We start from the raw sequence: 16,914 nt of genomic DNA, 5'->3' as shown, positions 1-16,914 counted from the left end.
TTTTGTAAATCTCCACAAAGGAGGACTGTGAATTGTAATGCTTGGTTGATCATTTTGTATGCCAAGATTGTTTTCAGTTGAAACAAAGCCGAGTAAAGGTGACTTGGCATTTGAAACAATGCCAAGTAAAGTGACTTAATGATCACTGTGAAACAGCCAAACCCTTACTCTGAAATGTGTACCTCATTTTTGTTTCCTAGGGTTGGATTGTGATTTTGTGTAAGCCATGCACCAAACAATGTGGAAGGAGGAGGAGGGGAGGTTTATATGGAAGATAAAGCATGCTATGGTGAAATTTACTTTTGGTATTATACTGTTTAGCTGTCTAATCTGGAAAAGTTGTACTCTGCAGCTTTACAGTGAGAGCACATCAGTGGGATGCTGGCCAGTGTTCAGATGGATTTTACTTACAGTCAGTACTGGCTCTTGGAGCCCTCAGACTTGTTAAAAGGACACTCAATTCATGTGCCATCTGGGACTAAAGGATGCTGGATGGATGCAACTCACTGATGCAAAGGAGTGTCTTTGAGCCTTGCTGTCAGCCCATTAAGGTTTGCTTGCAATCAGGACCAATATGTTCCTTTTCAAAATACATTTGTGCTTAGTTTGAATTTTTTTCCTGATTTAAATGAGTGCTTTTTGTTTGGATTCCATGCCACCATTGCTACAGAAATCTGTAAGAATTTATTAATGGCTTTGGAAGTATTTGGAAGTATTGGGTATGTGGGGCAACAAATGTGCTAGAGCTGTGCACTTCTGGAAAGAAGCAGAGTGAAAATGTTCTGTTCTGTGGTGCTGTGCTGTAATACAACTGAAGCCAATACCTGGGGAGTGGAGGTTTTGCAATAAAATAATTAGACAGTGAATCCAGTTGGATACACCTAATCCCATAAATCAGTCATGGATAAATCCAATAAAGACAGGTTCTGCTGTGTGAGTGAATCTAGCAGAAACTTCAGTAATCTGGAAATCTGTAATAGATGATGCTCCTGCCTATGTTGGGGAAAGAGATGTTTCATTTTAATTTGTCACGGCCATGATTTCTTGTTGCATCAACTTCAGGAATACATGAAGACTTCTATCTCACAGCTTGAACCAAAAGTTCAGGTAAGGATGGACCATACTTGTTACAACCAGTTTGAGTTTTTTCCTGCATTTTAAATGTGAACAGCTACTATGCTTTATATATCTGGGGTGAAGATTTATAAGAGGTATATTAAACTATGTAAAGATTACACTTAATTTTAAGGCTGGATGTTCATATGGTTAATTTTTGTAATACTTCAGAGATTTTTTTGTCTTGTTTCAAAGGAAATAATTGGTTTCTCCCTCAGCCCCCACCCAGGGTGACTAACATTGGAGTAGTAATATTGCATGGTATAACTTTGAATGATTTCCACACTCATTTCAGTAGTAATTAGTCCAGTTTTGGTATTAGTTCAAAACTTACTAGTCAGTAATCATAAACTTTTACATCTTCAAAGCATAATACAAGTAGTAATCAGGTGTGGGCAATGTTACACTGTGCTTTGAAGTTAATACTTCCACATGCTACAGAACTAAAAGGTGCTGCACTATGTAAAGGAAAAAGATGTTATCTTCAGGGTTGGGTGAATCATCTAGAGAGCAAATAATTAGGAAAGCAAACTTGTAAAAGTCATTGTCAGAGATGAAAACATTTATTTGTAATAGCATAATGCCTGGGATTTCTGGTTATGGACTAGGACTTGGTTTCATTAATGTTGTATTCAAGTTTCATTCTGTCAGCTCAGAGTGAAAAACCACAGCTGAATTAGAAATCAAATTCAATGTTGTTTTAGTTTCAGGTAGTTTGTTTTCTCAGTTAGGCAGCAGTGTAATCCATGGAAGAGAAGTAAATTTGTCAGGGCAGTGGCAGTGTTACCAAAGCAAAATCTGACAGTCTTCACCATCCCAGCCTGCAATAAAGAAGACATCACTGTAAAAATTTTAGAAAATATGTATGAAGGAGTCATGTGACCAACACATATAATTTTTTTTATTCTACTGTAATGTTAACACCTAACTGGTGCCATTTTCACACACAGATAATTAATATTCAAGCAGGTAAAAATCAGAATTTAAATTCAGTTGCATCTTAAGTATGTACTTCCATATATCTTCCATATTATCTGATTAGCTATTCTATACCTGTGGTAATTTAGTTGTCTGGGATTGTTGGGCAAGTTGTATGCAACTAAACTCATTAAATCATTAATAACTTATTTTTGTTTTCAATATGTTCTAATGTTGGAAACAATAATATTTTCATTTCTACAAAAAAATTTACAGTTTTTGAGATGCCTTTGTTTAAAAAAATATTATGCTAAAATTGTAAACAAAATAAAATGTTAGGGACAAAAAATTAGTTTATCTTGGTACATTATATCATTTAAATGTAGGGACAGTTTTTGAATGAATAGGAAAAGGTATTTATCCTGTCTGCAGGATGTGAAAATGGGTCTAAACTCAATGTCACTTCTGTCAATGAGTTATCTTTTCCAAAATGTGTAAAAAATATTAAGTATTATTTTACCTTTATTAAAAAGTGCTAGTGGATGTTCTGAGGCAAAGCTCAGTGCTCAGACTTTGCTCTCAGGAAGGAGATGGGCTGGCAGGGATCCCTTCCCAATGGGAGGGTCTGGGCCATGGACCACACGGTGCTGTGGGAAGAACTGTGGGAGCAGGCAGGGCTGGAGGGGGACATGGCACTCATTGTAGCTGTGGTTTTGGTTTACTTGTGTGCAAAAGGGATTGAGAATTCCCCCGCTCACTAAAATGAAATCTCTAGTATTGACTGCGTTAAAATAGCATAATTAAAAGTTTCACTTTTATGGACACAGGATAAAGCTTCTGAATGCTGAGTGTTTTCAAACACATCTGTGTTGGGATGTATTTCTGTAACCTGCTTCAGTGGTGTCTATATTCCAAGCCAGAGGGGCAATTTATTCCTCAAATTGAATCAAATTTTTAATTCGGTGCTGAAAATTGTGCATTTTTTAATGTGAAAAAAGGACATAGGAAGTAGTGACATGATAACATGATAACCTTTTTTTGTGGATTAGGTATTAAGGACACAAAGTAGCAGCACAACTCAACTCTTAAGTTCTGTGTCTTTAATTGTTTGAAATTTATCAGCTGATAAGGTCTGAACATAAGGTGAGTTCTGTCTTTACTAAGATAGTGGTAAATCCAAAGGGAAAAGCCTTGGCTACTAGAAGATGAGTGTGTTAGGAAGGGAAAAGAACAGTCTCAGTAAGTTGTGTATATTCTTCCCTTTCATGTAACCCTGTCTCAAAGGGAAAAATGTACAAAGGGATGTGGAGGAAAAGTCTCTTACTAGGATGCAATTGGCTGTTGGATTTGATCTGCCTTTGAAATCCAAAGAGCAAGCATTGCACTTTGAATTCTGTTAAATAGAATGTGTACTGTCACAAAACCAAAATTCTTTTATCGTTAAGTGATTTATTTTTGGATTTGTTCCTCTGGGATTATTTGAAAATTTCTTTAGTTAGTCTCTGATCAGAATCTCACTTGGAACAAATGAGAGTGATAAACTGAGTTGTAGCTATCTTTACTAAAGTGATATGGAGAGATAGAAATGTAAATAAGGATTTGCTTAGTGGGATATCTATTCTGTGCACAGCACACTGTTCTCATTCCCATTGTTGATTTATTTCCTGATTCCTGTTCTTTTAATGTGATTAGTAGTGGGAAGGAAATATTTTTCTTTGACATGTGAATAACTTTTGAGTTTTCCTACAGATTGTGATCCTTTGGAATTTTTTCCACGCATCAATTAAATGTGGTATTATGGACATCAACTTTCTCGTGAAAGGAGGAACCACCCCAGACATAAAATAAGGGAAGTAAGTGTGAAATTAAACCCCATGGCACAGAAATGAAATCCTAAGGGAGAGAAGTGACGACCTGCAGTTGCATGGAAGGTAGGACAATCAAGGGGTCGCTGGCGCTCTCTGTTTCCCGTTCCTGTAACTCGCAGGCGTTCGGTGGGACGGGACCAGTGGCGGCAGCAGCGGCGGTGCCGTGTCCGTGGCGCTGCCGGCAGGCGGCTGTCGAGCCCAGGATATGGACGTGGCTTTGGGCTGTGCGTGCCCAAACTGCTGAGGGTGACCCGAGCCGCTCTGTGCTGATAATGCCTGAACCAGTTCGAAACGAAAACTCGCTAGGCAGATTAAACAGTAACCTAGGATGCCGAGCGTAAGGCACATTTTGCACAACTGCGCGTACATTTGTTTCTGATTGTAATTCAAAGTCAGATGACAGTAAAATATTGCTTAGCAAATCTTAAAATGGGTGGTGCTGATCCTTTGCTACACATTCATCTGCTATTCATTTTTCTACAGCTTGAATTGGTACCATGACAGTCTCCATCTTATTGATATGTATGTCAGTCCATACACTCTGCTTGAAAGCTGCTATTGATGCTGAGAGCAGTGACTGTTCAAGCTTTTGGGTATTATCTAAAAGCTATAATCTTTATGCCTGTAGATAATATGGTAATGAAAAAAAATTGAATATAGAATTCACCATGGCCATACTTTGCACATCAGATACAGCTTGGTGTTCTTTTAATTTAAAGAAATGTGCACGGAAGGGGTTGGTGGGAGAATGGAGAGGACATGGGTTAGGTGAACTGGAGGTAGCAGAAATTAAGGTAGCAAAGCCATTTATGGTTATGTTTTGATATAATTCTGAAGGGATGTACAGTGGAAGCAAATGGATTTATAGTATTCAAGCAGGCAATGAAAGCATTAGAGACTTGAAAATCATATTTTAAAGTAATGATTTTTGTGTGTTCCCTGATACTTCGTGATTGTCCAGCCTCTGGGTTGGGAAACAGTTTATATTACCAAAAGGAAATGCTGAATTATCATGTGATAGTCTTGTTTCACTGGGAAAAAAAAATGGCTGTGAAATAAGGCTGTTTGTACTTATAATATTGCTAGTTGATGCTGATTGACAACAGATTTTCTCTGCTACATATGGCAAGGAAAGATGTGCTCTTGGTTATAGTGCAGGAAAGAAAAAGTGAGCACAGGATGTTTTGCAAAAGCAGATGGAAGTTCTCATTTTTCCTCCTATTTATAGCTGGTGTTTGTAGTGTCCTTTCAGTTCTGTTATCCAGTCATTGTTGATGTATTTCTGTTTGCTGAGATGAGAAGGAAAAGAAAGAAACAAGCCTTCTTTTGCTATGTAAAATTCATTTCAGTACAGGAACTGGATGGAAAAAGACGGAGGGGTACAATTCTTCCCACAAAAATTCAGAGATAGGAGAAAAATTAGAATTAGGGCATTCCAAGCAGTGGCTGAGTTTGCACTATTAAATGAAATTTTCCTTCTGCCTTAAAGCAGAAAGTCTAACTAATGTGGTCTCACTAATACAGTTTCCTGGTAATTTTCTGCTTTAAATAAAAAAACCAAATCAGTACTCAGAGTAAAACCATAAGTTTATTTTGCCTAATAGTTGAAATAGGAACTGAGTGGTAGTAAATCTCTAGGCAGATGCTGAGCTCCCAGCACTTTGCATTCTGCTGGTTATGGTTAACCAGGCTCTGGGAGACACAGGAGGTCTGTGGGGTGCTGAGCACAAGCTGAAGTGTCAGGACACTGATTCTTTTGTCTCAGAGTATTTCCTGAGCTGTGAAGTAATGATTATCCACTCACCACATGGAAGTGTTATGAACATCAATATTTTTTAAAATTAGAGCACTTAGAGTGCTGGTGATGGGGGAAATACATGTGTAAAGGAAGAAGGGAGCTAAATTCTTTTGGTTTTGAAGCAGAAAGGGATAATACAGTTTTTGCAACCTTCTTATTTTTTGTGAAGCAAAAATCCAATTTTAATATGACAAAGAGACTGCTGGCTAGCAGAGAAAAGGATTAATGGCACCTCACACTGAGACAGAGATATTTGGAAGTAATTTGTTTGGTCCTGCTGAGTTTTGTGGCAGTGGAAAGCTAAGCTGCTTCTGTCTTTAGAAAGTGCGCCCACAGGGAGTGCCAGACAGCTTTTCTGCCACTCCAAATTAATGATTCAGATTGTTTTTCTGCCAAGATAATATCCTTAGGTACACTTGGAAACTCAAGTAGATTCTGTTGAAAAGGGAACAGAATTAACAAAATACACAACTACTGTAATAATTAGAATTATGTGGATTCAGTCCAAATGCAGAATTGGGCAGTTTTCTTTAAAGCCTGCATTAATGAGTCAATGTTGGGGTGAAACATCTAAATATAAAAGTAAATTTTCTAAGCTAAAAATAAGTTGTCATCGTCTGTCAGAAGAAGGTAGTGGTTCACGAGGCTACTAGAACTATTCAATTTATCATGAAGCCTTTGCTGCGTTTAACATTACTTGAATATGTCTTTAATATGTTATTGAGTCCCTTTGGTTGCATCCCCTCCTCCAAATGATGATTTTAAGGATGTGACTAGAAGAGTAAAAATATTTAGGGTAATATTTGTTTAGTTATTTCTAGGCTTAGGGTCAATTGCATTCCCTGATAATGGCAACAATGTCACAATTCTCAGTGATTCATTTTTCTGTTTCTGGTAATGTCCCACAGAGATGTGGTAGACTCTTCCCCTTGTTTTACAGCTTGCTCATCTCACATCCTCAACTGTTAAACGGGAGGAGAGCTCAGAATTTATATGGGAATCTCCTAAAGCAAGAGTTTGCTTAAGCAGGAAAAGGGGGTAACAGTGACTGGTGTCAGATTTCTCACTAAGCTGAAGTGGTAAGTATTATGCTGCTAAGACTTCTGCTTCATTTTCAATGAATTAAAAATTTGTCTCAGTCACATGGTCTTAATATACTGTTCATGAATTCCAAATCTTGCAACAATTTGTCTAAATGCTTTTTGTCTCTTAACTCCAAATTCAATATCTGTGTAGTTTATTGTGATCTATAATCTTTACTGATTGACTTTTAGGTAAGTAAAGGTGAAATGCACTTCTCTGTGTATGTACCTGATACATAAATGTGTGTTTTTGGAAGTATGGGTTAAAAGCCAACTAAAAATCAGAAAGCAATCTTGAAAATACTTGTGCCCATATTTAAATTCAAACACTAATAAAACTACTGAAATATGTTGGGAAGAAATAGGCCTTGCACTTGACTTTTTGGAATCTTCATCCTTTGAGGCAGATTTTGTACTAATTATCTACAAAATGAGAATCACAATGCCTGCAGAAACACTAGGTTGGGTCCCAGAAACAGTATGTTAGTGTGTACAGTTTCCAATCACCCTGATTTCCCAAGTCTAACTGCTAACCTCCAAAGATGAATAATTAGCCAGACTGCAGCAGTGCTCTGGTACAGTGATAGTCTCCTATTCTGGTGCTAGCTTGTTCAAAGCCTGCTCTGGAATATCTTTTGGTTGCTCCTCTTTATCGTGTACATGTGCTCTTAAAAGGCAGGAACACCCAGAGCTGTTGTGCTAACACCTGTCCTATTTTAGAGTATTTCAGAGCAGCCTCTCAATCAGTTCAGGAGGTTGTGAAGTTACTCAGAATCTCTGAAACATCCCGATGCTTGCTTTACCTTTGTGTTTGTAAAGGTGTTTTTCAGGGAGAGCTGCCTGGAAAGAAGGAATCCTGTTTGTCCTGGGAAAACCTCTCATTGCTAAAATTAGGCTTTTTAAGCACTACTGAGTAGCTAAATATTGTATTAATGTACCCATGATACAGGCTGTAGTTTCCTTCTCCTAAAATGTCTACAAATTACCAGAAAACATTTGATTTTGTTACATTGCTCTAAATAAATGCTCTAAATTCTGACTATTTACTTCTATTTGCAGAAATTTGCACCTCACCTTTCCTACCATCTCAATTTGTGATTTACATATAGAGCTGTGATGTAAACAATACAAAAATCGTTGTTTACGTCTGTGTGTCGGCGCGGTGCCCGGTGAGGAGGGGGCGAGCCGGGGCCGGGCCGCTGCCGGCCGTGACTCAGCGCTTTGGGGAGGCGGGGAGGCCTCGCAGCCGGCCAGGACAAAGCCCCGGGGCCTCGCCGTCGCCTCGTTAATGAGTAACAACGCGGGGCCGCTCCGGGCGCGACACCTTCGCCCCGCGGCCGCTCAGGGCTCCGGAACAGCGCCGGCCGCTCCCGTCCCGGCCCCGCCGCTCCAGCCGGACCCGCCCCTCTCCCAGTCTCCTCCGCGGCTCCCCCTCCCGAGCCAGGCGGAGCTGGAGCTGGGAGCGACGTCGTTCCTCGCCGCCGCCGCCTCTCCCCAGTGACCGAGGGCACCGGCGCTGCCTGAGGGGGCCCCGTTGTCCTGCCGGCGCCCGACGCCTCATCCCCGCCTCTGCCGGAGCCGGCACTGCCCGCGGAGCAGCCATGAGCTGGGGCACGGAGCTGTGGGTGAGTCCCGGCTCGCCTCTCATTGTGTCTGAGATTCGCCGCCTTCCCTTGTCTGCTCGGGCGGCTGCCCCCGGGAGGCGCGGAGCGGCCGGAGCCGAGGCGCTGTGCTTTGTTCGGCTCAGGGGCGGCGGGCAGGGGCTGGGGCGGGCCGGGGGTCCGGCGCGGGCGGAGGGCGGCGGCGCTGGGCCGGGGGCCGCGGCGGGGCGGGAGCGCCGGGTCCGGGGTGCGGTGCGCGCGCCGCCTGCGCGGCCATGGCGCTCCCGGGGCGGCCCCTCGCCCTCCGCCCGCCCGGCGCGGTCACGGCGGGACGGGCGCTTTGTGTGCGGCCGGGGAGCGCCGCGCTCGGGGCCCGCCGGCGCGGCCCTCACCGCGCTCCCGGTACGGCTCGGGGCGGGGTCCCGGCGCGGCTCGGGCAGCGGCCCGCACCGGGCAGCCTCAGGGCGGCGGCATTACTGCTGCTCCCCCGAGAAGCGCCGGGCTGCTCGGGGCAGCGAAGCGTTTTCAGCTCCCGGCCCGAACTAGACGCAGCTACTGTATAGCTTTGTCTCTAAAAGTACCGCAGAATATTGGCTAACACTGCATTGTGTTTGTTTTAAATACGAAAATTGGCAGCAACGAGACAGGCAGTTTCTGTCTCGCGTTGGCTCTTTCCTTAGAGCTCCCTTCTTCCCTCCGAAGGCTCCTTGGCCGTGCCGGGGACGCAGAGGGGCTTCTCCCGGGGGAGCGCCGGAGCGGGCACGGCGGTGTCTGCTCGCAGTGGCGGGGTGCTGGATCTCCTCTGCCAGGCTTCCTGCTGCCGAAGTTAACGCTGATCGTGGGAATGCTTAGGCGTGAAATAGAATAGTACCAAGGAGTGTTGAACGTCCCCGCTTTAAATGCCGCCTGCCCTGCATTTATTTGCTTTTAAAAATTGTGAAGCAGAGACTTGTGCTAAGAAAAAAAATACAGAAAGATAAACGTTGTAGCTTGAAGTCTGGTCCAGGAATTCTTAATCAGGAGCTAGCATTACAGGTGGTTTTTGGGCTTTTTTTTTTTTTTTTTTTTTGTTTCTTTAGCATTGAATTAAATACCTTTATCAGTATTTTGTAGTGCAGAACCGCCAGTCTCCAGAGGAGCCAGGATCTGCTCCGCGCGCAGACAAGTGGTTGCCCGAGGAGCCGGGGCGGCCGTGGCGCTGCGGGCGGGGTGCCTGGGTGGGGCGCGGGACTGGGAGCGCCCGCGGAGCTCCTGAAGCCACCTGAATTGAGTTGTGTCTGATTATGCAAAATGAAGATGTAATACCATCACGTGTACTACGCGGAGAAGCCTGATTTAGTAGTATTTAGGGGTTACTTTAGTGTTTTGCATAGTATCTTGTTCTTTACTAGGATTTGTAGGCATGCTGAGAATTCAGACAAAATATGATTTTTAAGTACTGATGACGCTGCTGTAGTAGCCCTGAAATCTAAAACTGTTGAGACATTGGCAGTGAGGAGTAAGTAAAAGCTGGGATTAATATTGGGCACACAAGAGTGTGTGTGCAGCTCATGCCTGTATGAATTTCAGGTGAGGGGTGAGTGCCCCTTGAGAGGAGTGGGGTTGGCATTTGGGTGAGCACTGACTGTAAGCACTCAAATATGTATTGCTTTAGAAAACAGAGCTTTAGCTTACTCAGATCTGCTCATTTTTGCAGCCTCTTGCTATTTTTTTTTCTTTTTTTTTTTGTTCAGCTTGTAAATGACAGTTGAAGGTTTTATACTCTTGTAAATGACAGTCGAAGGTTTTATACTCTGTCTCGTGGTCAGTTTTGTGTGAAAGTGCTTGTCTTTGTCCTGCGTTTAAGAAACATATTGAAAAAGATGGATTTTGACTCCAGACTTCCTCTTAATGACAGGCATTTAACTCATGGTGTTGTGAAACTAGTTGAAGTTTATTTTGACCTTCTATACTACTTTTCTTTTAAGTCACTAATTCTTATGCATTAGTTGGAAGAAATAATGCCAGAATTTTAAGCTAAAAGTTTTACTGCAATACTTTTCTTTTAGCAAAATTTAATGTATTTTTTGCTTGATACCTGGAGATGACCTGCAACTCTACACTGAGGTAACTTCCTGCATAAAATGGTCTGTTTGTAACTATGTAACTAGACTGACAATTCAAATTTTTGCATTATGGGATACATTTAATTTTTTTTAAAATTGAATTTAACGATACTTTAAAAAATCTACTGTGTTATGAATCAAACCAGTTTTTAGCTTGAGGAATATTCAGTGCTTCACTTACTGTAAAAAGCACGAAACTTTAATTGTTGTAACAACTTGTGCTGGGCAAGTAAAGATTACTTTTTGGAGATCTGGCACAGAACCAAATTCATTAAGGATTATCTTAAATCTAGGTTAAAAAACACAAGGAAAAGCAGTATTGCGAGTCTTAAAGAGCGCTCTGAACAAGATAAAAATAAATTCTTAGACATAATTATGTTCTGGTGTAGCAATTCCTCCATCATTCCCTGCTGTGAGCATCAGTGGAGCTTCAGGAGGCAGCCTGAGCTGCTCTGTTTGCTGATGGCAGCAGGGCATGAGGTGTTCTGTCCCCAGCTGCAGAGAAAAGAAAACCTCTTCTGCTCAGGTTTTCTGGACACCTCATTGTGCCTAAAGCTCTCCTTCATTAGTGCTTTCAGCTCATAAAGGGTTAAGTCTGGTATCCAGATCACAATTTTTAGAAACATTTGCACTTATGTATATATGCTTCGCTAATTCATTGAAGCAAATTTGATGATTCTGTATCATGCTTTTTTAATCTCTCCTTAACTCTGCCTTCTTAAGTTGTATCTCTTCATGCTGTTTTTTGATATTTTATGCTGATTCACAGTTCTGAGGATTTTTAAAAATTGTTGTGGAGTTTTATACTGTGTACTATTTTGGATACAGTAAAAAACTGAGCATAGATGGATATAGAAACAAATAAGGAGCCAGAAGAAAATTTAGGAGATAAGGAAAGCAACTCATGTCTGGTTTTTATGTGGTAATTATTAAATATAGCAATTCTGTTATTGAAATGATACATATGCTAATTAAATGGTTACATCAGGGACAGGACAAAGGAAAGATTTTCTATGATTGGCCAGTATTTTCTAATTCTTTAAATTAGGTAGCTGTTTGTTTTCAAGCAAGATTTTTTTTTAATAGGTACACCACCAGACTCTGAAGTGAGTGTGCATTGTACCTAATGTGTATGTCTTGATTAGATTAAAGCATGTGGTGCTTTTCAGTGTGTCTTGGCCAAAAAGCATAATCTTTGTTGTGTTTCTTTTGATAGCATTGTATGAAATAATGTAAATCAATAATAACAAAATAAATGTCAAATCAAGCCATCTTGTGATTAGAACTGTTTAATTCCACAACATTTTCTGTGCTGTGGGAAATATGCTCTCCTTTTCTGCTTTCTTAGTACAATAGAAAATTTTGATTATGCTTTGAAAGTGGTATTCAACAAATAGTTTTATTCTAATTGGTGTGTGTATCTTTGTGGTTACTCTGTAGCATGTCCCTTATGGTGTGACCACACAGGACCCAAGATTCTTTGGTGAACTGCTTTGTATAATATTCTTTTAAGGGTTAGAACAGAGTAGAGAGCACAGGAAAGTGTTGTCTAATTCAGTTGAAATGTATTTTAATATTGGGTGCCAAATTTTCCTATCTCTGGTATATAATTTCTTTGTAGATAACATTTGTAAAGCAATAATCTGAAAAAAGGTGGCAGGTAATTGCAAAGTAGCATTGCTGCCCTTCATTAGTAATAGAAAATTGCTGCTGTTTATTTAGATACAGATACTTTTCAGAATTAACTTTTTGGAGTTTGTCCTGCTTTTTTCAAATACTGCACAGTTATGTTCACCTCATGAGCAGTAGAAAGGTTTATACATTGAAGTTGTGGTTAGATTCGCGTTTTTGCTTTATAAAGTGCCCTGACTTCTATCACACTGTGCTGCAATATCCAAGGCAAGAATAGATAGATGGGACTAAAATTGGGGTGGACTTCAGTAACTTTAAATATTTGGAAATAAAAATGATAGATTGTGATGTGTTTAAGAATCTTCTCAGCATGAGCATCTGTTCAGTGTGTATGTTTCTGTACATCTGGAGTTCTTTTTGTGGTGGGCGTGAAGTGTACAAATAGCATTAACACAGGATATTTAAAAGATACATCTGGTTATTGCCATCTTGGGGTATTGTGCTGTTAAATCGAATATGTAGTGCATTTGCTTTGATGCTAAAGGCTTACTAAGCTTTGGAGACTGGAGTGTAGCTGATAATGAAATTCTTGGTGTAATGAGAGGAGACAGTGTGATTGGCACTCTGAAGTGGCTTCTTTGGAAATTAAAGAGTTTGTGTTGTCTCTTTAAAAAAAAACCAACCAGGAAGGATAATTTTTAACTTTGGATGCACGTTCTGTTGTTCCAACCCCTGTGAACTCCTTAATAGCAGTTGGCAGAAAAAGAGTTTGAATACCATGTCAGAACATTTTCAGTCTGTAGAACCAGTCTAGCCATCTGTTTCTCACCTCTTGATAAATATTTAAAACAGAAATTTTGCTGAGGGCTTTTTGTGCTGAGATTTCATGATTAAAAAGAAATGGCTATAGAAGATTTAATGATACTATTGTTGTGAGCTCCTTGGGGCCAGAAGCACACCATCTTTTATAATTAAGAAACCACTGGCACTGTAGAGTAGTATTTTAGAAATTAGTTATGTTGGACCAAAGAAAGATCAAAGTATATTTGGTGGTGTGCTCTTTTTAATCTTTCCTTAAACAAAATTCATTCTGTGCATAAACCCAAGTTCTGTTATTAAAAATATTAAATAGCTCGGTTGCATCAGTAGTTTTTCAAATGCTGTTAAAAATTTTCTTATGCTTTCCGTACTGCTTTCAGACACTGTTTCCTCTTTCTTTAAAATCTTAGTCTTTTTTTGTAGAAGATAAATCATGTGGTGATGTTCCCTAATCTTAAAAGTTGTCAAGTGTAATTATATGTGAAAAACATCCACAGAATGTAAATATGAAAGAGTTAGCTTCAAAAAGTAGCTAACTATTATGTAGCATACTTCTGTTGTAGTAATTTACTGTATTTTTGTTCACTAGATTAGAAAATTTATTTTTAGCTAAATATAAGGTTTTTTCCAAAACAAAAAAAGTTTTTCTCTTGAAACTGAGAAACCTTTCTTGTTAATGTGGATGTGGTTATGTAGTTACTAGCATTGTTAATACACATAAAAAACCACTGTAAATAATTCTAAATATCAAGCCATATCCCATATGGAAATTCTTAGGTGCTTTTGAATCTTAATATTTTGTACATTTACTTTCCAGTGTGCTAACATATACTCTTTTAAAGACAATATGTGGCTATTTTTTGTTCTCTAGATTTCCCCATCAATTTAACCCAAAGATTGTAACAGCAGTCTGTATAGATTGTCTCTTCGATGGGTACTCCTGCTGCTGTGGGCTGCACATGTGTGCAAGGAATGTGTCTTGTGGCTGCAGTGTAAGGTTACAGTGTTTTCCACATGCATGGGATGGTTACACGTTTCCCCTGTCTTGGGTGACATGCTGGATAAAATGCCTGGTCTTTCACAGGCTGTGTTGTGTGGCTCACCTCAGCCTTGGGAAGACCTGAGAGTTCCAACTAGAAGGTTATGTAAGGATCAAATACTTGGTTATTGAAAGTAGTTACTTCTGGCTTTGGTGTGAAAACAGTTGTACTGAGTTTTAGTTGGAAATGTTTGTCCATATTTTTCCAGCAATTGTCTGGTTCATAAACATCTGACCTTTTGCTGTTTTTTCCAGGAAGGGGTGTGTCATTGTCATGAGACTTTATCAGTTTGGATTTGATGTTGAACATAATTTAAGAATGCATACATGTGCCTTTGACTGTCTGTTTAGAAAGTGTGTTTTTTGGAGTTTTGAAAGCTTTATCATCTGATATCTATTAGAAAGGCATGTGTTTTTATTTATGGCCCCACTTGTTTACAGACTTGGAAGTGTATATGCTTTTCAGTGAAGCTTGTACAAACATACATGGGACTTTAGTAATCTGGAAATTCTGAATGCTGGAAAAGTATTGCTGTCTTGTAAAGGATGTATGCAGTATCCTTGTTGACAGTACAAAATATGAGAGTTGCCTGGATCAAGATTTTAAAGGCTGCAGCTCTCACTTGATTTCCTGAGTGAGAATAGTAAAAAGGTTATTGGAGATTGCAGGATCTTTATCTCAGCCAAGCTGAGGAGTTCTTTAAAATGTGTATCTGTCAAAATAATGATCTCTGGAGTGGCAAATCCCTCAGAATTTGTGATGGAAAAAATCGTGGGAAGATAAAAGTGTGTTGGCAGTGTGCTCATGAGCTGAGGGTTACCCCAGCAGGTATGATTGGTGCTTTCAGCTGTTTGCAGGTAAATGCTGGAAGACAGAAGGTTTGTTGTTATTGCTTGTGTAGATTAATCACTGATGCTGTAGATGTACTGATATCTAAAAGTTAATAGTGTTGTATTTATATTAGTTCTTACACTGGATTGATCTGGGTGAGACCCTCATTTGTTAATATAGTATCTTTAAATACTTGAGTCCTTACATTTGCAGAGCACTATTTAATGTTCTTGGTAAAGCTAGTAATTGAGTAACATAGGGTGTTCAATTTTTTTTGTGGAGGGGAAGTTACTTGACACAATTCAGATTAAATTGTCATTGTTCATGCAACACGTGTGCATACTTTTTAAAGAACTTGAATTTATTTTGGTAGAGAAAAGAATTCCCTGAAGTCCAGATATGTTCAGCTTTTTCCTTGTAATGGTGAACAAACTGTTCAGTGAAAGCTGAAATTCCAGTCAGATTGTTTCATTTTGCCCCTAGTGAGTTTACGTACCCCAGTCCCAGTGCTCTCTTGGCACAGATGGATGTCAGTGCTTCAGCTGGATGGGACAAGAAGGGGAAAAAAGTATTATACTAATAAAAGCCTTCTGGTTTTCATTAAAATGCAGACCCTCTGCACTGACTTTGTTTATGGAATTATCTGCAATAAGTTTCTGTGTTGCTGGGGTTTTTTTTTTTTTTTCAGCTACAAGTTCTAGTCTAAGAGGAAAGTGGAAGGAGTATTACATTTTGTAATGAGCTGAATTGTAGGTGTACTGAATTTTCTGAAAATTTCTACTGTGTGGAAATTTGAAAAATTTGAAATAGTTACATGTAAGATTCACAAATACCTTTTTTTTTTTTTTGTCAGAACTCTGCTTCTGCTTTGTCATTTGCAATTAACAGGGCGTTGGACTGATTAAACTGTTTTCTGGCATTGTGCTTTGTACATTTCCCTGTAGTTTTATTGCTGTTTATATATTTTGAAGGAGAAATGCAGTCTTACTGTGAGCTAAAAAGCTAATATTGCAGGACCTGAATTTTTCTTGGGCTTTAATGTGGAACTCTTGTGTCATCTTGGGCAAATAAACATTTTTGTCCCTGTTAGTTGGGTTGTACAATTGGATTATACTTCATTTGTTTTAATCAAATTAATATTGTAGCAATATTTGTAGAATACTTTATTATTCTTTATGTGTAAGGGTAATATGGTGTTTTAAAATGGTGAAAGTAACCCGTGCACTTTTATCCTGGTTTTGGAGGGGGTAGAGTTAATTTTTGAAGTAATAGCTGGTACAGTTGCTGTGATTTGAATACTCACAAATGTTTATTCCAGAGGCAAGTACCGTGTGAATTGCTTCTCCCTGGCTGGCACACAAGAAATAGTACAACATGCTTTTTTGTAGTTCCATATTAAGTAAAAGATACCTTTTCAGTATTGTACAACGACATTACATCCACTGGATTTGAGTTTGGAGTTATTTAAGTATTAAAGAACTTCTGAAATATGACATCAATTGCACTGCAGAGTTGAGAGGGAGCCTTAACTTTTGGCATGCTTCAGGTAACCAGATGTGAGTGCAGGTGATGAAGATGGGTGTGCCTTTTGGATCTCCATCTGCATTGTAAATCCTTTGTAAATAAGGCATTTGATTGTTGGATTCTTTCTCATGGTGGATGCCCAATTTGAGTGGGTGTGAAAACCTCACTTTGTATGTTCTGGTTGGTAGAGTAATTGGAGGGTGTTTTCTTTGAATATGGGTATGCTTCTTGTCCACTTTGTCTTTAGCCTAGATGCTTCATTTCTTTCAGAGGAGGTCAATAATAATAATATTTTCTAATATTGTCTTCAAATAAGCCTTTGATCTAGGTGGCATGGGGTTTTTTGTGGCAGTGAGTGGGAAAATAATTGATGTGTGTGAACCCCAGAGAACACCTGTGCTCCAATGCAGTTGGCTATCTCTACAGCAGGGGAATACTCTGGAAGAGGAAATTGCAATATTTATAATATCTGATACTTTTTAATCCTTATGATTAATAGATAAGGTGTTCTTCAGCTGTCTGTTACAGCATCCAATTGTCCTGCATTTTCCCCCTGTATTTATGTGATGCCAGTCACAAT

General features: G+C 39.7%; 1 protein-coding gene across 3 annotated transcripts in view; it reads left to right on the top strand.

Moving 5' to 3' along the window:
- The first annotated feature begins 8,214 nt into the window (after positions 1-8,214).
- The window catches only part of FNBP1L (formin binding protein 1 like), a 52,753-nt gene continuing 44,053 nt past the window's right edge, over positions 8,215-16,914 (top strand). For all 3 annotated transcript variants that reach the window (XM_058030188.1, XM_058030187.1, XM_058030186.1), the window contains exon 1: positions 8,215-8,407. In XM_058030188.1, the coding sequence (XP_057886171.1) occupies positions 8,384-8,407 (24 nt within the window). In that variant the 5' untranslated portion in view covers positions 8,215-8,383. The remainder of the gene's footprint in view (positions 8,408-16,914) is intronic.

Source organism: Melospiza georgiana, chromosome 9 (genome assembly GCF_028018845.1).
Source record: "Melospiza georgiana isolate bMelGeo1 chromosome 9, bMelGeo1.pri, whole genome shotgun sequence".
NCBI lineage: Eukaryota > Metazoa > Chordata > Aves > Passeriformes > Passerellidae > Melospiza > Melospiza georgiana.
Note: the sequence above shows the minus strand (reverse complement) of the source record. Positions and strands in the feature narration are given on the sequence as shown.